Here is a 20,971-nt window from a genome sequence, read left to right on the forward strand (position 1 = left end):
GAAGCAAGATTTCCGCGGTTGTGCAACGGCACCTCGCGGGAGCACAGAGGCCTGGGCCCTGCATCCCTTCTCCTCCTGGTCCCTGGTGTCGGGCAGCCGAACCATGGCCTGGGTGGCGCCGGCGGGGAGCTGCGGGGCCCGCGGCGCGCTCTCGGTGCACACGCTCCTGTTCGACCTGCCGCCCACGCTGCTGGGCGAGCTCTGCGCGGTCCTGGACAGCTGCGACGGCGCGCTGGGCTGGCGCGGCCTGGGTGAGTGCGGCCTTCGCGGGCAGACGCGGCTCGGGGAGGGCGGCGGGGCCTCCGCGCGCTCGCTCCGTCCGACCCGCGGTCTGCGCCGCGGGGCAGCTCTGCGCCCTCCTGGACCGCGGGGAGAGTGCGCCCGACTGTGGCCGTCTCTGGGTGGTTCTCATGGGGAAGCTGCTCTTTGCTCGCCGTGGAAGAGACATAGACTCCTCGAGATCCTCCCAAGAGCTCCCCCTTCTAAAGATACCTAAAAGAAACTTTGGGTATCGCTGCAAGATTAAATGAGTGGAGGCTTGGGAAAAACAGCTACCCGCGTGAAACCATCTAGTGCTATCAACCGTTCCTGCTTTACTCGGTTCGGAATATTGTAAATTAGAATGTCTATGTGATGCCTTCTTGTCATCATTGCTAAGTTACCCTAGATCGGTGTTTACAGTGCACTCTCAAGTGAACACCTGTGAAATGCTAAAGTAAAATACCATTTGTAATTATTGTGGCTCTCAGTTTTTAAATTATCTTATTTACCCAATTTGATGGAATGAAGGTTTATGCTAGAGAATGGCGTATTTGTTTTAATCTAGAAAGTTGGCTTCAAAACTTCATTTTATGCAGTCAATGGAAGGTTGAACAACTGCCTTTTGGAAGTGCTGAGTGTGATCGCCGGAAATGATTCAGACAAAAACCTTTATTTTGTTAAGCACAGGCATTTTTGGTTAACTTTGATACTCCATGATGTCACATTTAATTTTAGTTAAAAAAATACAAAATTATGTCAAGACAATTTAGCCTTGAGTCTCTGAAATAGCTGTTTTTCTTACCAAGAATAGTAGAAGTCCTATGAGGAAAAACATTTTAATTGTTGCTGATGAATATGGTCACACTCTCTGGAATGTGGCATTGAGCTTCTAATTATATAAAATTTGTTTATATATTAAAAATTCTGTAATTTTAAATTATTACTCTTAAGTAAATGCCTCAGAAAAAGATACTTGAGTATTTGATTTCGGAAAAGCATAGGCATTTCCAAGATGCATTTGAGGGATAAGATCCTGCCCTCACCAGGTCTTTTTAAAATGGATGATGGCATTGGCAGTTTTTGCACCCTTTGTTTTCCTAGGGTTACATATTTTGTGAGAGAAAAATGTTTCCAGCCCAGTCCACAGGTAAAATGAGGCCAGGCAGGTATTATAAATGAGTGAAACTCATTGGTGGAGACTTTGAAATGAAAGAACATATGCTTTCATTTAAAAGGGGCAGTTAATAATCAGCCTCTGGGCACTGCTGCTTTTCAAGAAGTTCAGACCAGTGTTGCTGGATCTCTCTTTCTCCATCTCCTTTCCTCTCCTCTCTCTCCATTGAAATCCAGATGTTCATTTTTACATAGGTTGTCTCATATAACCTTCCCAATTGCCCTATGAGGCAGGTGCTAATATCGGTCACCAACGTTTCAATAGGTGAGGAAACTGTGAAACAAATTAGCTAAGCAGCTTGCCAAACTGACACAGCTAGGAAGTAGCAGAGCCAAGACTCAAACCATGGCAGTCTGAATCCACAGCCTGTGCCCTTACCCACAGCCACTCTATATACTTCCCACTTCCCAACCATGGCATTGTCGAAGTCGCAAGTACTACCATGCTCTTTCTGCTACATATTACAGCCTCCCAAAGGTAGAGCCATTTTTGCCATGAAAGAACAATTCATTGAGCCATTTCAAACATACTGCCCCATTTTTCTAGTTGTGGAAATAAATGAAGACCACCGAAATGAGAACAGCAATGGCTGTTTATTCAAAGCAGGGAAGTCGGCCACCATCACTTGCATTTGACAGAAACACTAAGGCAGGCAGAGAAGAAAAACTTTGTAGTGGAAAAAAATAGAAGGCTTCAGGTGTGCCCTGATTGGAGACTGCTGGCATGAGGAAGCTGTAGACCAGCTAACTAGAAGTGGGGCACCCTATGAGACTGTTTAAGGGTGCATGTTTGGCTTTCTCCATTTGGCCCTAAGTTGGAAGCGGGAAAAAATTAGGGAAGCTGTCAGTTATTAATCACATCCTAACCTTTTGGGCCCAATTGCCACAGGGGTTATTGTTTGGCTTCCTGGACTGGTAGCTATAGATACCAATTTGACTTCCTAGACTGGATGACACATGTTGTGGGTCAACATCCATTTTTACATATAGTTTGACCATTGTTCCTTTGTATATTCGTTCTATCATAGAGGAAGGGTCTAAAATGTCTACCTTGATTTTTTAACTACAGTTCATTGTGCAAGGGAGTTGCACCTGTTGACACCTTACACCACATAGCTCTGAAGGAGACCTGGAACACACCAGCTGCTTTATGAATTGTTGGCTCAGTAAGAAAGGTAGACTGTCTCAGTTCAGGGTAATTGAGGGCAACTGCCTGTGTTAAACATGATGAGTTTCTCTATTGGCATTAAAAGAGAATGAGGGGAAGAGGTGCAGGGAAGGAAAACTACCTTAGAAGGGGAATAAGACGTTGTTGGGGAACTGAATTAAGGAGACAGTTCCTTTTATGCTCAGGACAGCGGAAAGCCTGAAAATACAGTGTCCCAAAATTCCACCAAGAAAACAACTATAGTAGTAACAGTAAGACTGTCTCGAGCTGATAATGACTCTTGATGATAGTGAATATCAGGCTATATTTACAAAGGCAGCTCTGACATTGGTAAATTGTATGGCAGCTTATACATACTTATGCAGTATGATACAATCAGGGTATACACAGTAAGGTAGAAGGCCTTTTATGAGACAAATGCCCAGGGCCCACCCCTAGAGTTGTTGATAAAATAATAAGTCTGCACAGAGGATCCAGCATCTTTCTGTTTTTCTTGCCAAGCCCTATAGGTGAGTCCGATACCCAGCCTGGTTTGGGCGCCATTTCTTAGGCAAAATTCTCTTCTTTAATAGCATCCTAACATAACAGTTATTTTACCACACTCTTTTATTACTCCCCTTAATTCTTTTTATCTTTAAGCAAATTCTACATATTAATCTTCAGATCATTTATATCAAGTATTGTTATTTAAAAGAGTGTAATCACAAGGTAATATATTCTCTGGTAAATGTTGATGATTCTATGGCTATATAATGAAAGTAGAGCTCCAAATGGGAAATGTTCTTTATCTTACACTAACTTATAAACATGACAACACATATACAGAGCCTCTGGTGACAACTCATTTCACTCCATTTATAGCAGAGTGGTATTTGAATTAAATTGTTTGGAGCACTTCAGCGATACACTGAGAAGGAAACCCTTTTTACAAATTATATAATGGGTTATATTCAATTTTCTTCTGCTCAAAAAGGAGAGAAAATTATCATAGAAATTATTAATCACTTTAAAACAAATTAAGTGTAAAATCACATTAATCATGTATTTGAATATTCAATACAGGCTTGAAATAGTAATAATAATAATAATAATAGTAGCTGCCATCTATTGTGTTTACTATTTGCTATACTTTATGTGCTAAGCACTTTATATGGATTATCTCATTTATTTATCACAAAAATTCTATGAGATCAGTACTCTCCTATTTCCATTTTATAGACAGGGTAACTGTCAGAACATTTAAGTAATTTACTTCAAACTACAGTCTAAGTAAATTGCGGATTAGAATTCTAACTAGATGGTCAGACTTCACAGCCTATGCTCTTTTAAAAAATGTTTAAATAGACTATTGTTTAGAACAATTTTAAATTAACAGAGATTTAGAAGATAGGGTAGAGAATGTACTCTGTATCCTTCCCATATATTCTTCACCCAGTTTCCCTTATTATTAACATCTTACACTATATGATACATTTGTTATAATATTGAAACATTATTATTAAAGTCCATACTTTATTCAGGTTTCCTTCATTTTACCAAACATTCCTTCTGTCTTCCAGGATCCCATCCAGGACTCCACATTACATTTAGTTGTCATATATTCTCCAGCTCTTCTTGCTGTGATAGTTTCTCAGACTTTTCTAGTTTTGGGTGACTTTGACAGTTTTGAGGAGTACTGGTCAGTATTGGTCTACCATTTTGTACAGTAGAATGTCCTTTGAACTGAAATTTGTCTTACAATTTTCTGATGATTAGATTGACTTTGGGGAGGCAACCACAGAGATGAAGTACCATTTTCATTATATCACATCAGAAGTGCACAGTATTTACATGACTTATCACTGTTGATGTTAACCAGGCTAAGGTAGTGTCTATCAGATTTCACTTTAAATTACTACTCCCTTCTTTCCATATTATACTCTCTGGAAGGAAGTCACCCTGTGCAGCCCACACTTAAGGAATAGAGAGTTGTGCTTCCCCTCCTGGAGTGGAGAAGAGCCTATGTTCTTTTCAAAAGCACCATGGGTTTTTTTGTTTTTGTTTTTTAAAAAAATGTGCTGTCTTTCTGAATACTTTTAAAAGGATAAATAGTTCTTTCAATGCAGAGGAAAAGAACAGACATTGCTCTACCACAGAGTCAAAGCCAAGGGAACTATAAAGCACACTTGGGTATTCGCTGTGCCAATTTACCACCATGTTTTTGTCTCACATCTTAAACGTTCTGTCTACATCTCACTTCTACTGTAAGTTGTAGCCTGTTCTTCTGTTCTCCTTTATGGTCAAATTCGTAAAAAGGGTTACTTATGCTCTAGTTCCTCCGTTCTCCCTTGAATCTGCTTCAATCACGCTGTCATGCCCGCTGCTCCATTGAAATTCCTCTCCCCCAAGGTCACTGTGGCTAAATCCGATGGTCAGTTCTTCTTATTTGACACAGTGGATCACTCCTTCCTCCTTGAAGCACATTCTTTACTTCTAGAATGTTGCACTCTATTTATTTTCTTCTCTTTTTAAAGGTTCCTCTTTACCTCTCTGATCTCTTAGAGTGTCCCTGGGATTAGTCAATGGACCTCCACTACTTATCTGCTATACCTACTATCTTGTCAATTTCCCTTTTGTGCTAATAACTCTCAAATTTTTAACCTGAGCCTCTCTCTTGAACATCGGCACCATCCATCTACTTGCCAATATAACAGACAACTCCATCTTAACAGTCCAGAAACGCTCCCCTCCCCTGAAGTTTTTCTCCATTCCAGTTGATGGCAATTCCATTCTTAATTTGTTCAAGCCAAAAATATTAGCCTTCTGTGACTTCTTGCTTTCTCTCACAAACCACATCCTTTCTCTCAGGAAATTCTGTTGACTGTGCCTTCAGGATCAAGCTAATAATCTGACCCCTTCTTACCACTGCTAACCATAGCCACCCTGGTCCAAACCACTGTCAGACCCACTGCTGGGTAATTTCAGCAGCCTCCTAACTGGGCTCCATGCTACTGCCCTTGCCCTCCTTCAGTCTCTTTTCAACACAGGAGCCAGGACATAAAGTATATATGTAAAGTACCTCATGTCATTATCCTATTCAGGACCTTTCAGCAACTTCCCATCTCACAGTAAACACCAAAGTCCAACATCGCTTTTCTCACTTCCTTCTTTTTTGATCGACTTTAGCTGCATTGGCCTCCTTGGACATGTAAGGAATATTTTCCCTGAAGGTAACCTTGATGAGGCTTCCTTGCTTACTTCCTTCATGTTTTTGATTAACTATACCTATCCTGACCATTCTTTTAAAATTGACACTCCCATGTACCCTATACCCCTTCCCTGCTTTATTTTTCTCCACATCCTTTATCTGTCTTTGTTTATTTGTTTATTGTCCATTTAGAAGTAAGCTTCATGAGGGCAGGGGATTTTTGTTTGTGTTGTTTTCTGCTTACCCCTCTAGCATCTAAAATTGTATCTGGTACAGAGTAGGCATTAGGTGAATGGATTATTGAACAGATGTCTGTTAAACATCCAAAACCATCTTGGGCAGAATCTTAGAGCATTGTACCACATCACGGTTTCTGCTTCTAAGGATTTTCCAATGTAATGAAGACAACAGAACTAGACAGGTGTTATACAAAAGTTAACAAGAGAAGAGAGTTGCAAAATAATACTGATCACTAGCTGGGTATAGATTCTGAGTTCCAGACTGAAATGCTGGTGTTGAGGGTGAACTGTTCTTAAATTCTCTCCCAGAGGTAATGTTAGGTCTTTTCCTGAGTCTTGGATTGAGAGAGCAGGAGAGATGGGGAGATACCTGAAAAATCATGCACAGCCCTTCCCAGTTGATAAGTAATGAGTCCTACTCAGGTATTGGGGAAATAAGTACATAAAAGCCTAAGTATGGATTAGTATTAATTCTTGTAAAATTTCTTAGCTAGCAGGTATTGAAGCTATGGCTTGGAAAAAGGAGTTGAACTAACTTACACTTTTAAAATTTGTTTTACTCTTTTTGGAAGTAAATGTACCTTCAATCTTAAATGTTCTTTTTTTTTAAAAAAAAAAAGCCAAATTTTTTGTGTGTTTTGCAGGAAGAAGGGAGAGAGGCATCTTTTCTTTTTCCCATTATGTCCTCTCAAAACAAACTTTGTGAGAGTGCAGTCTTAATTTCCTTGGGGTTTTAGCACGTGGTAAAATGCAAATAAAAATGATTCCAAATAGGGCTGTGTTGCGTTATTCTAAAAAACCCCTTCAGACACATATTTGCATATGGGGAGTGATTTCTGCAGCTGAATTCCCCAGCGGTTAGCACCACCTAGATAGCCCAGCCTCCCAAAACAGAGCCTTTGAGCACCTTTGAGCACCCAATGATTATTAAGCAACCAGTATCTTCAGAGAAACTAATCTCTGAACTTCACCAGTTGATTTTTTGGTTGTATTATGCCAAGATGCCTTTCAAACAAAAGACTTGCCTTCCAAAAAGTGGTTTTAAAGAATGCTTTGCTATAGCATATTTTAAAAATTTTATCTTTTCATTTAGAGTGCTGTTAACTTTAACAATAAAATCATAGAGAAGTTTATTCTTTTTCTATTAAAATTATTTATTTTTATTGCACAAATGTATTTTTTTATTACCATTTAGTCCCCTTATATTTTTTATTTGTTTAGTGCTATGAATAAACAAAGTTCTATATCCTGGAAAGGAACAAATGTGGAAGGATAGGAGAAAAGTAGGAATATTGAGGAATATAATTAAGGTCAAGTGTTTGCATCCTTTTGCATCAAATTGAAGGTATTGTTTTATAGAATTTGATCTAAATGAATTATATATTTTGTGGATGCTAATAATATTCTATAGTGGTGTTTCTATTCTGAAAGCATTATCATTGCACAAAAGCTTATTAAGGTTGCACTGTAAATCAGTAGTTAGGGAAAGAGAAAATGCATTTCATTTCTAGTCCTGGAAGCAACCCATGCATGCAGAATCCATTTTAACTGAGCCCAGGTCAGTTTCACACCATGAACTATTCTTATTAGAAAAATGCCTTTGCCTAATCTAGCTTTCCTTAGACTTAGTGCAAACTTGGAACCCTTTGCCCCTGGCCAGTGTTAGGGAACTAAACACTTTCGGCGTCTGTTTATTCACTCACCAGCTAAATCTCAGAAATGTGCTCAAGGAAGAGCATTTTACATTAACAGTTTTTCAGCCAAGTCACAGGATGGAAGAACACAGACTTGTGGCCTGTTGCACTCTTAAAAGGAAAATTCAGAAATTTTTTTTTTTATAAAAAGGAAAAATGAGGAGTGGAATTACCTGGGAAATGGGACATCCCCTGGGACTTGAAAAGTTAACTCCAGATTTCCTTAATAGTTATAAATCATTTCTTTCCTCCTGTAGGAAAATGTTTATACCTTTTTATGCGCAAATCTTGTACATGAGCCTCCTGCTACTATTGCCACCAGATGAATCTTCCAAAAAGTAAAGCTTCCATCTTTGCATCAGAAATCTTAGATTGGCCCATCTACTTTCAGGATAAAGTTTAACTTGTGCTAACACTCAGAGACCCTGTCTGTCATTCAGCAAATATGTATTGAACTTCTACTCTATGCTGAGCCCATTCTTACAAAGGTAACTTGAGGACTTCATGAAGTTTGTTCACCTTTTCTTAAATATAAATCCTCTGCTCCAAGCAGCACTGGTCTCCCCTACCCTCTCATGACCTCTTCGTTTCTGGAACAATTCCCCATTTGACAGGCTCTTTCCTCATGTAGCCTATTTAAACTTTACCCCAATCCACTCAGCACAGCTAGCTGAGGTCCCAGCACCTGTATGCTCCCTCCCTGCCTGGGAGCCCACAAGGACATCTTTCTTCATGCATATCAAGTGATATGCATGTCTTATCCCAAAGATTCAAAGTGTAGAAGGAACTATTTTATCTAAAGAAGAAAAGAGAGAAAAAGAATCCTGTTGTATGTTATATAAATATTATTAATGTATATGATACATTATGCCTAATACTTTCTAAATATCAGTCAAATTATTTACTAATAGAAAAAGTAGAAACATAAATTTTCCATTTACTGAAGTTTGATATTTAGCATTACCTTGTTGGAATGTTAATTTTGAGACTAGGAAGCATTTTAAAGACTGGGGGGTTTTAAAATCAATGCTCACATAAACAACAGGTCAGGGAAGGGCAAACTAATTTACTGTATGTTGTGGGAGGGATTGCTTCAAAAGACATTTACTAATGAGAAGTTTGAGGTGGCTCAATGAGGCTGTGACTTTTGGGACTGCACCATAGATCAATGGCAGAGCCACCACTAAACCAACATGCTCCTACGTATTTCAGGAGGCCAGCAATGCTCTGCCTTGACTGGCAGCTTTTCTCCTTAGAAGACAGTGTAGGCCATGAGGCTCAGAGTTCATTTTTTTGTCTTTTTGTTCAAATGCAAACTCCAGTGATTTTTTTTTCTCCCCAGGATAGTGTACCCCATCCAATAATTCCTTAAAACACTGGCCTCTCTTTAGAAGTACTCACAGTTTTAAACTTGGCTCAGGCTCTAGTTTACTCCTAGAGGAGTGGTTACTCCTCTAGGAAATCTCCACTGATGCCCTCACCTTTAGTTAGGGACCCCTTTTCTTGCTCCACTCACACTTGATGCCTGCAATTACTACACTGATTTGCAGTATTTCCACCAAGAAATTTTAGAAATAGGTTGTGTTTATGAAAAGTGTGCTTCAACCAAAATAGGTAGATTATATCATCAAAAAGAAATACATTAGAGTCCCACATTTTTGCTCTAAAGGCCCTCTTCTATTTTTTTTTAATGATAAGCTGTCTAAAATATAAATTAGCATTTGGATAGTCCTTGCCTCTTTGTAAGACATCATCTCTTCAAAAAGATGAAGAATGAATATATTCTTGCTAGAAGTTCAAATATGGAGTAAGGGCATACACATTCCAACTTAATGATTTGGACATTTTATTGTAACTGTTTTTGCTCTACAGCTTAAGTGTGCTTTCAAATTGAATGTCTCTACTTTATCTTCCCTTGTTTGATATATACTCACAAAAGCTGCCATTCCCTTTCACTCTCTTCTGGTATAAAATGAGACTGAAATAACAGAAAATTCAAGAATAAATTTGATGTGTATTAGTCAGGATAGACTAAGTTATGCTGCAGTAACAAACCCCACAAAAATCTCAGTGGTTAACATGACAGAGGTTTACCTTCTGCTCATGGGGAGAGCACTGAGAGTCCAGGACAACTGACCTCCACGTAGTGATCCAACATTCCAGGCTGCTTCAGTCTTGAGGTAACCCCATATCAACATGTGCTTCCACCATTGATGTGGCAGGGATGGGAGCCTGGGGAATTGCACGTTGGCTCTTCGGTGTTTCTGGCTGGACTCCTTGGAAAAGTAATTAATAACAGGGCTAGGCAGGAGAATACAAAATGGAGCATTTGTAAGCCAGAAAATAATGAAGTGTTGCAAAAATGATTGGGCTTGTCAAAAGAATACAGGAGCCAACCTGACGGACAAAGCTGGAACAATTTTAGCAACAAAATAAATAATGATAGCATTGGATTTTAACCTATAGAATAAATAGTTGTGGGTCCAAGATGAAATAAATAAATTAATTAAACAAATGGGGGTGAAGAGATAGCACTTTCTTACAGAAGAATTCCAGTTAAGGAACATAGAAGGAAAAAGGAAAATAGAAAAATCACTATTAAGCAAACACCAGAGTAATAATCATGATAAACAAGAGCCACTGATAGATGCAAACATTCATGGGCAAAATCTGAGGAGAAGTAGGATATTCCCATAGTCTTGAAGTATTTCCTCCAGCATGGTTATTAATTACAAATGGAAAGATAATTTTATAGTGCAGATAGCACCTTACCCTAGGGATCAAGATAAACATCACCAGTGATGAGACATCAACATCATGAACCTCTTGATATTATGCATGAAAAAGGCCTAAAAGCATTTTCCTGTCCTGAAAGAAGAGGAAAGACTGAGGAACATCAGATTGGAGGAGACTAAAAAGAAGTAACAACTAATTGCAATGCAGGAAACTGGATAGGATTTTAGAAGAGAAAAGGGACAGTGAAAAACTGATGAAATTAGAATAAGGCCTGTAGTTTAGTCATCACTGGTTCTAATAATTGGGCTGTGGTTATGTAAAATGTTAGCATTAGGGGAAACTGGGTGAGGAACTAAAGTTAGTTCAAAATAAAAAACTTAAAAATTGAATAAAACACATAAGGCATACCTAAACAAGTATTCCAGTAAAGTGAACTATTCTTTGGTTCTTCCTCTTGCAATTTCTACAGCGGAGCGACTTTCAAGCAGCTGGCTGGATGTTCGTCACATTGAAAAATATGTAGACCAAGGTAAAAGTGGAACAAGAGAATTACTTTGGTCCTGGGCACAGAAAAACAAGACCATTGGTGACCTTTTACAGATTCTTCAGGAGATGGGACATCATCGAGCTATCCATTTAGTTGCAAGCTATGGTAAACACTGATTTTTATTATATAGCCCTTGGTCCATTTTATAGGAATTGTACTTTGTAAATGTAAATATTACATTTCATTCAAGACAATGACTGCTTATGCTATATGTTACTGATTTCTTACCAGTGGCATTTATCTGAAGTGGGCCTTACAGCTTCATGTTTTTTTTTTTTAGTGATGCTTTCTTTTCTTACTACCTAATCTATACAACACATTCCTTTCTATCTTTATAGTTTGGGTTTTAAAAAAAATTTACTTACAAACTACACTTTTTGAAATGTTTTATTCTTAGCAATGCAAATCAACTCTCTGCCCAAAACTCTAAAACTCTTTGAATCATAAATATAATCAGAATCACAACATGAATTAAATATAGATTATGCTATAATTTGTTTTATCATATGATTAGAAGTTAAAAATATAATTGGTTTTCTGCTCCCATATTTTAGTGCAATTGATATACCTCCAGAATAACTCTGGGATTTCTATTTTATCTGTCCTGCTCTTTCATGCCATGGCCTCTAACTCTACCTTACCTGATAACTATCCAGTTCTTTATGTCTTGTCTGTTTCTCATGCTGTGCCATGCCTTACATTTAGAGTAACCTGAGAAGTAAAGCACATGAAGTTTTCTCCATTCATTCTTTGTCAATAAAATAATCTCTTAATGCCACCTGTTCTGTTTGCTCCACTTTAATTTTTTCACTTCAACCAGAATGCTCTTGAGTGATCTTGGGTCTTATAGACTCAGGGCTCTTAGGTTGGAAACTCTTTTTGACTCAGCCACCTTATTATCTCCTTCTTTCCCTCAGGAATATTTTTATTTCTGTATATTTGCACACATACTCCTTAATAATATACCTCATGCACTTGAACCTCTATCTTATCAACCAAAGAAATTTTGCATACACAAAGAGGAAATCCTGAGAGATTTATACCAGAAAACTGTAGCTTCAGGTTGATTTTATTTCGTAGGTGTTCCATGTCGATGGGATATTAGTTCCCAATAGGCTTCCACTATAATAGTACCTATATACCTCAGCTAACTCCTTTCGTCTTTTGCACACCATTTCTTCACATAGTTTCATAGGGCAGAATGCTTCACTATGAAGCTGGCTGATAAATTAAAATGCAGTGAGTCTCTGGGAACTAACTGAAATCCAAAGCTCTATCCTTATTTGCGCCTTTTCCAGCCAGTGAAACTACCCACACAACTTGCTGTTCACAGTATAAATTCACACCATTTTGATAGGACATATGGGTATATTTTATATGTCAGTGTTCTGAAATACATTTCATGGTATCTTTCACTTTCAATGCTGTTTATTTATGGAGCAGAGAATGATGTGGACTGTGAATAGACAACAATTTCATATTCTCGGTTGACTCCTAGTCTGTTGCACATGCAATACTGATATTATTTTTTAAGTAGATTAGCTGATTGGTAGAAGGACAATTATTTACTGCCGTAGTACCAGAAGATAGGTAAATCTGAGATGAAGTGGAGGATAACACCTTACTCAGAGTCCTTTACTGAGAAAAATAGCATTAGCTTTAAGAAGCTAGAAAAAGAAGAGTAAACTAAACTTAAGGAAGCAGGAGGAAAGAATCAAGATTTAAGTGGAATTAATGAAATAAAGAAGAGAAAAACAAAAGAGAAAAATGGATGAAACCAAAGTGGTTTTTTTGAAAAGATCACAAAATTGACAATCTTTTATTTAAACTCATCTGGAAAGTGGGAAGACTAAAATTACTAAAGTCAAAAACAAAAGAAAACCAAAAAAGGAGCTCTAACTACCAACCTTACAGAAATAAAAAGAATTATAATGGGATACAAGAACAACTGTATGTACCTGACTTGAGACATTTCTTCTTTTTTTAATGTAGGTATGTGCAGCTATAAATTTCACTTCAAACACTCTTTAAACACTGCTGTTGCTGCATTAAGTTCTGACATGTTATGTTTTCATTTTCTTTTTTTAAGGATTTTATTTATTTATTTTTAGAGAGAGGGGAAGGGAGGGAGAAAGAGAGGGAGAAAAGCATCCCCAACCAGGGACCAAACCCACTATCCAGGCATGTGTCCTGACCAGGAATTGAAGCGGCAACTTCTTGCTTTGTGGACCTATGCTCAACCAACTGAGACATGCCAGTCAGGGCTATGTTTTCATTTTCATTCATTTCAAAGTACCTTTTAATTTCCCTTTTGATTTTTTGACTTCTTTGTTATTTATGAGTTTGTTTAATTTCCATGTATTTGTGAATTTGCTAAATTTCCTTCTATTACTGATTTCTACTTTAATTCTATTGTGGTCAAAGAATATGTTTTGTATGATTTCAACCCTTCCAAATTTATTGAGGCTCATTTTATTGCCTAACATATGGTCTATTCTGGAGAATATTCAATGTGCACTTGTGAAGTATGTGTATATTCTTCTGCTTTTGATGGAATGTTCTATAGATGTCTGTTAGATCTATAATGTTTGGTTTATAATGTTCAAAGAGAGTTGTTATCAATTTATTGTGTTTTGTTGCCAGTCATATAAACAAATAATTTATGAAACACTATAACATAGTCTAAGAAAAATTTGAAGATAGAATGAAAATTTTCTAAAGTCTGAATGAAAATGTCAGAAGCAATGGCAAAATACTGCAGGGTCTTAACCTTTTGTGAGAAGCCAGATAGACTACCTTAGTTCAGACAGAACTGTAACAGAGAGAAGTTATTGTCTAAAATTGGGGAGTGGAAAGGAGAAACAAGGAGCTTTCCAGACAAGAAAAACTAAAGAAGTTTGTTAACACCAAACCACTACTTCAACAAATGTTAAAGGGCTTGTTTTAAGAGGAAGAAGAAGAAGAGAAAGAAAAAAAAAACTAGAGGAAGTCTAACAATAAAATGACATTACATACACATCTATTAATAATCACCTTAAATGTAAATGGCTTAAATGCTCTAACCAAAAGACATAGGTAGCCAAATGGATAAAAAAACAAGACCCATATATATGCTTCCTCCAAGAGACCACCTAAGATGGAAAGATACACACAGATTTAAAGGAGTGGAAAAAAGTATTTCATGAAAATGAAAAAGAAAAAAAACTGGGGTACTTATATCCAACTTATATCCAACAAAATAGACTTTAAAACCATGGCTATATGGAGACACAAAGAAGGACTGCATAATGATAAATGGAACAACCCAACAAGAAGATATAACCCTAGTAAACATTTACATACCCAACATAGGAGCATCTATATTTGTAAAGCAAATTTTGCTGGACATAAAAGGAGAGAACAGCAATACAGTCACAGTTGGGGATTTTAACATACCATTGACTTCAGTGGATAGAACTTCCAGGCAGAAAATCAACAAGGAGACAGTGGCCTTAGACAAAACACTAGATCACATTGGTTTAATTGATATCTTCAGAGTATTTCACCACAAAGTAGCAGAATATATATACTTTTCAAGTGCACATGGAATGTTTTCTAGGACACACCACATGTTAGGACACAAAACAAATCTCAATAAATTTAAAAGGTTGAAATCATAACAAGCACCTTTTCTGACTACAATGCTATGAAACTAGAAATCAATCATAAGGAGAACACTGAAAAACATGCAAAGACATAGGAGCTAAAAAACATGTTATTAAACAATGAATGGGTCAATAACAAGATCAAGGAAGAAATTAAAAGATACCTTGAAACAAATGAAAATTTGGATACAACAATCCAAAATCTGCAGGACACAGAGAAAGCAACCCCGAGAAGGAAATTCATAGCATTACAGACCTATCTCAAAAATACAAAAAGCTCAAATAAGCAATCTAACTTTCATCTTAAAGGAACTTGGAAAAGAACAACAAACAAAGCTGAAAGTAAGTAGAAGGAAGGAAATAATAAAGATCAGAAATGGATAAAATAGAGTCTAAAATAAATGATACAAAAGATCAATGAATCCAAGAACTGGTTCTTTGAAAAAAATAAACAAGATTGACAAATCTTTATCCAGACTCATCAAGAAAAAAGAAAGAATTCAAATAAATAAAATCAGAAATGAAAGAGAAGAAATAACAATTGACACCAAAGAAATACAACAGATTATAATAAAATATTATGAAGAACTATATGCTAACAAACTGGACAACCTAGACAAAATAGTTAAATTCCTAGAAATAGGCAATCTTCCAGGAAGAATCAGAGAATCTGAATAGACAGATTACGGCTAGTGAAATTCAAGCAGTAATAGAAAAACTCCCAAAAAACAAAAGCCCTGGATCAGATGGCTATACAGGGGAATTTTACCAGACGTTCTGAGAATTAATACCTCTGTTCCTCAAACAATTTCATAAAATTCCAGAGGAGGAAAGGCTCCCAAACTCATTTTGTGAGGCCAGCATTATCCTAATTCCAAAACCAGATAAAGACACTACAAAGAAAGAAAATTGTAGGCCAATATCCCTGATGAACATAGATGCTAAAATCTTCAATATAATATTAGCAAACCAAATACAGAAATGCATCAAAAAGATCATATACCATGAAGAAGTGGGATTTATTCCAGGTATACAAGGTTAGTACAACATTCACAAGTCAATAAATGTGATTCACCACATGTTGGGAACTGTCCCACCTGGTTTCAGGGACTGTAGCCTCACCAACAAGTGAGAGGGCCCCAAGGCTGGAGCTGAGCAAGGAGGCCTTGGGAAAATAGGCCACTGAGGAAACAAAACCTGTTCCCCTGGCAGAGGCACAGCCTCTGCCTCCCTCACATCACCCTGCTTGGCCCCAGAGGATGGCTGGTTAGTCAATGATGGGTAAGACCCCTCAATGGCAGGGGCAACCTAAGACAGGCACAGTTGCATGGGGGCCATCAGGGAAGGTCTTGGGGGACACGGAGAATGGGCAAAAGACCCTCACCCCTTGGCTTTGTCATGGCCGGAGTCCTCATTCTATCTGGAAGAAGTCTCCTTGTTTTTTGCTGCTCTGCTCAATGCCTGACCAAGTCAGTGAAAGAATACAAAAGGCAGGTACAGCCCTAAACTGAATCGGGCGGTTCCTGGGGACAATTAGGCCTGAAAAAGGAATGCATTAAATCCTATGAAACTTACTTTGCTAAGAATGCTGTCCAGTTAATGAGTACTGATATTTGGGGTCCAGCAGAGAATGTGATCAGCTTCCCCAGTTTCAGGGGCAAATAGGCACCACCCTGTCTACCAGACCCTGACCTGACACAAATCTCTGTGTTCCTTCAATTGTTACCTATGATTTCTATCTGTTTTCTGTAAACATAGCCTTTTGACATTAATTGATGAGCTTTGCATGCATGCTCTATACCCCTGCAAATATTGTTCTCAAAAAAAGCCACTTCAAGAGAAGGGCTCGGGTCATTCCCCTCTAGAGGGAATTGCTACCCCCTTTTCATGGCAGACCAAGAGTGGCTGGAGCGACTTATTTTATTTTCCTCCATCTGTGGTGACCCGGGGAGACTCTGTGGGGAACGGGGTACCCCCATCAATCACATAAACAAAATGAAGAATAAAAACCACATGATTATGTCAATAGATGAAGAAAAAGCATTTGATAAAATCCAGCACCTATTTATGATTTAAAAGCTCTCAGCAAAGTAGGAATAGAGGGAACATACCTAAATATAATAAAGGCCCCATATGACAAACCTGCTGCCAGAATCATACCCAATGGGCAGAAACTACAAGTGTTCCTTTTAAGATCAGGAACAAGACAGGGATGTCCATTTTCACCTCTCTTAGTCAACATAGTACTGGAAGTCCTAGCCACAACAATAAGACGAGAAGAAGAAATAAAAGGCATCCAAATTGGAAAGATAGTAGTAAAACTGTCTGTATTCTCAGATGACATGATTCTGTACATTTAGAGCCCCAAAGATTCAACCAAGAAACTCCTTGAACTGATAAATGAACTTACCAAAGTAGCAGTATACAAAATTAATATCCAAAAATTGGTTGCATTTTTATATGCCAATAATGAAATAATAGAAAGAGAAATCAAGAAAACAATCCCATTCACAACTCTTCAAAAAGAATAAAGTACCTAGGAATAAACCTAACCAAGGATGTAAAAGACCTGGACTCAGAAAATTATAAGACACTGAAGAAAGAAACTGAAGAAGATACAAATAAGTGGAAGCACATATTGTGTTCATGGATAGGAAGAATTAACATCATTAAAATGTCCATACTACCCAAAGCAATCTGTAGATTCAATGGAATTCCTATTAAGATTACAAGGACATATTTCACAGAACTAGATCAAATATTTCAGAAATGTATATGGTACCACAAAAGGCCCTGCATAGCCACAGCAATCTTGATAAAGAAGAACAAAGTTGGAGGAATCATACTGCCTAATATCAAACTGTACTATAAGCCATAGTAATCAAAATAGCATGGTACTGGCATGAAAACAGACACTTAGATCAACTGAACAAAATAGAAAGCCCAGAAAAAACCCACACCTTTATAGTCATTAATATTCAACAGAGGAAGCAAGCATATATAATAGGCTAAAGATAGTTTATTCAGTAAATGGTGTTGGGAAAATTAGACAGATACATGCAGAAAAATGAAACTAGACCACTTTCTTACACCACACACAAGAATAAATTCAAGATGGATCAAAGACTTAAATGTTAGATTTGATACCATAAAAATCCTAGAAAAAAACATAGGCAGCAGCAAAATCTCAGACATTGCTTGTAGCAATATTTTATCAGATATACCTCCTATGGCAAGGGAAACAACAGAAAAAATAAACAAATGGGACTACATCAAACTAAAAAGTTTTAGCACAGCAAAGGAAATCATCAACAAAATAAAAGGACAACCTACAGGATGGGAGGACATAGTCACCGATATATCCAATAAGGGGTTAATATCCAAAATTTACAATGTACTTACAAAAAACCACTAAACACCAAAAAAACAAAATACCCAATTAAAAAATGGGCCAAAGCCCTGAATAGACACTTTTCCAAAGAGGACATACTAATGGGCAATAGTTATATGAAAAGATGCCCAACATATGAAAAAGGTCTCGTGAATATGAACAACAGCATGGTGATTGCTGGGGGAAGAAATATAAGGGACTAAAAGGTAATGTAAAAAATATACAATAAAGATTAAATTAAAAAGTAAAATTAAATTGGGGAATGGTGGTGGGTGGCTAATACACACACACACAAACATGGACACACATACACATACCTCTAATACCTTAAAGCACAAAGTAGAATAAAAAAATAAATGAACCCAGGGAGATATAACCCCATTATTGCAAAAAAAAAAAATTAAAATATATATGCAAAAGAGGATTACAATGTTACTTTTTCCTTTCAATTTTTTACTTTATATTATAATATTTTTAATAATGTCTAACAATAATTTAAGGTAGGTATTCATGTTTTAAGTGAACCAAAGTATGCATATATAATATTTGATCATTAGAATGTTATTCACACACATAAATATGTAACTACTAAATGGGAATTAAACTGAGCTTTAGAAATTAACATTACTATCAAAGTGTTTATTTTCACAGCCTAAGAAAAGACAAAATCCAAATTTATTAGGAACATTTTTTTTTATCTATCTCCCCTGATTTCTCTTTCAGGAGCAGCTTTGACTCCCTTAGAGCAGAGACATCAGGGAGATGGATTTCCAAACATGTTCTCCAAGGTACAGTGTGAATGCACAGATAATGACCCTTGAACTCTGTTGCATATGTAATTGAGCATAGAAAGGAAATTATCAGACATAAAAATGCTGTACTTGCAGATTCTAATTTAAAAGCAGAAAAGCCTTAGTTCTCTCGCTGTCTATTCTTTGCTTATTTGAGGAATCAGAAAATTAGAGATTCGTAAACGTTTGAAGAGTTAAGAGCTATCGTCTCTCACTGATCTTTCAGAGGTGAGACTTAGAACTCTTAAGGGTACTGTGAGTTGTGCATTTGTCTTAACTCAGCTTTTCATTTTCCTGTTTTAATTGGTGTTTTGCATATAGCTGTTTGCTTTTATTAAAGCAAATTAGCAGTGATCATTTTTATGGCAATAAAAGTCATTTAAAATTGACTATTGCTGACTATGACATTGATACTTGAGTTTTCACAGTTGGCCTGGAAGACTTCAATATATATACGGCAATAAATACTATTGAATAAAATAAAATAATTTTGCTTTCTTCTAGCTTTCCTCTAAATTAGATTTCACTCTATTCAACTGTGCAGAGCCAGGGGGAACTTCAGATTCTGTTGAGGTCCTATTCTATCTGCACTCATGAAACTGAATTTCTTTAACATGTATTTCTTCTCTTAGGAAACAGCCGATGTCAAAATGGATAATGTTCTTATTCCTGAAGATAATAAAAAAGGTAAAACAAACCAAAAAACCCCAATCACCTCAATTTCTTTTTAAATCCTGCTTTCTACTAAGTCAACTGAGAGGGAGAAATATCTAATAAATATGTTAACTGTTCATTAATATGCAGATTCAGGATAAACTTTTCATAGATATCAAAATATTTGCAATTTTGACTCATTCAGTTCTGATGGATGGTATATTATTGTGATATTAAAAATCTCTTAGCGAATGAAGAACAAAATTCAGGTCTCAGAGCGATTTCTTATATTCTGTTAGTGAAATTTACTATTTTTGTGTCATAGGAAAACATTTAAAAATTATGTTGGGTTTTATATATTTTAGAAATTTTCATAGTATTTGCAGAGATTTTTAGTGATGTTCGTACAGCCATTCTGAAAGTCACTATGAAAATCCAGTTATTTTGTACATCAACTTTCCTACTTTATTAGCAGAGAGAATAATTTCATTCTACCTAGAAATTATTCTGATAAACTTGAATGGCTATTTAAGGCTCCCTTGTCTAAATTTTGCTTCTAGATCTGATGCTTTTTTGATTCAAAAGAGATTTTAAAAAATGTGGTCTTTTAAGATTTAGCCATAAGGTCTAAATCAAACATTAAATGTGGAAATATAGCCAAAATTGGGTTCTGGAGGATTTAGCCAAGACCTTGCCTTTGAATTTGTATTTGATTCCCTTTTAAATGTTTCCTCCCCCTCTCTGCTTTAACATCTTCCTAATTTACTCTGAGTAAGTAAATTAGGCATTTAGACGATTTGGCTCATGAAAAATGTTTCCATCAGTCATCCTTAGAGTATATTGTTTAGTCATACATATCAAAAGTTCCACTAATATAAGTTTTTGGTGTTTTTTTTAAAAACTGGTTTTAGGTTTATAGCTTCAATGACAAAGAAACAGAATTTTGGAAAAGTTTCCCCAACTATGCCTTTTGGCTGATCTTTTAGGAAAGGTAATAGAATCACAGTGCTATTATGGGAATATCTAAAAGGCCATTTGCTCTGTGAAATGGTGGGAGCCAGACCTGAGTCAATGTGCAGAGAGCACATGGTGCTCTTCAGTTTGGTTCCGGGGGCCTCACCCGTCCAACTCTCCACTGGCCTCTGGTGTGTTTCTATACGGAAATCCTGGTTCTTCATAATGGTGGCACTGACTCTTTAGAAAAAGAAAAGGTTACTTATCTTCTCTCTACTTTCCTTCCTAAGGAATGTTGCTTAAATCCTCTATCAGCTTTCAAAACGTCATAGAAGGAACCAACAACTTCCACAAAGACTTCCTAATCGGAGAAGGGGAGATTTTTGAGGTATACAGAGCGGAGATCCAAAACCAAACCTATGCCATTAAGTTATTTAAACAGGTATGGAAAGAATTAATAACACAGGATATTAATTCTATTTATTTGCTCATATTTCATATTAGAATGTGTCATTTTTCATCGAGATTGAGA

The 20,971-nt window shown here is 36.9% G+C and overlaps 1 protein-coding gene and 1 non-coding gene across 2 annotated transcripts in view; one reads left to right on the forward strand and one right to left on the reverse strand.

Annotated features, from left to right (window-relative positions):
* IRAK3 (interleukin 1 receptor associated kinase 3) overlaps positions 1–20,971 on the forward strand; it is a 47,729-nt gene continuing 26,758 nt past the window's right edge. The window contains exons 1-5 of the mRNA XM_054580059.1: positions 1–251; positions 10,928–11,110; positions 18,764–18,828; positions 19,464–19,518; positions 20,730–20,881. Of these exons, the coding sequence (XP_054436034.1) occupies positions 104–251; positions 10,928–11,110; positions 18,764–18,828; positions 19,464–19,518; positions 20,730–20,881 (603 nt within the window). The 5' untranslated portion in view covers positions 1–103. The remainder of the gene's footprint in view (positions 252–10,927; positions 11,111–18,763; positions 18,829–19,463; positions 19,519–20,729; positions 20,882–20,971) is intronic.
* LOC129076100 (small nucleolar RNA SNORA22) lies at positions 4,653–4,786 on the reverse strand. Its single transcript, XR_008529711.1, has one exon. It is a non-coding gene; the product is annotated as a small nucleolar RNA SNORA22 (small nucleolar RNA).

Source organism: Pteronotus mesoamericanus, unplaced genomic scaffold (assembly GCF_021234165.1).
Source record: "Pteronotus mesoamericanus isolate MK-2021 breed Mesoamerican mustached bat unplaced genomic scaffold, CSHL_Meso_final contig_56, whole genome shotgun sequence".
NCBI classification, from domain to species: Eukaryota; Metazoa; Chordata; class Mammalia; order Chiroptera; family Mormoopidae; genus Pteronotus; species Pteronotus mesoamericanus.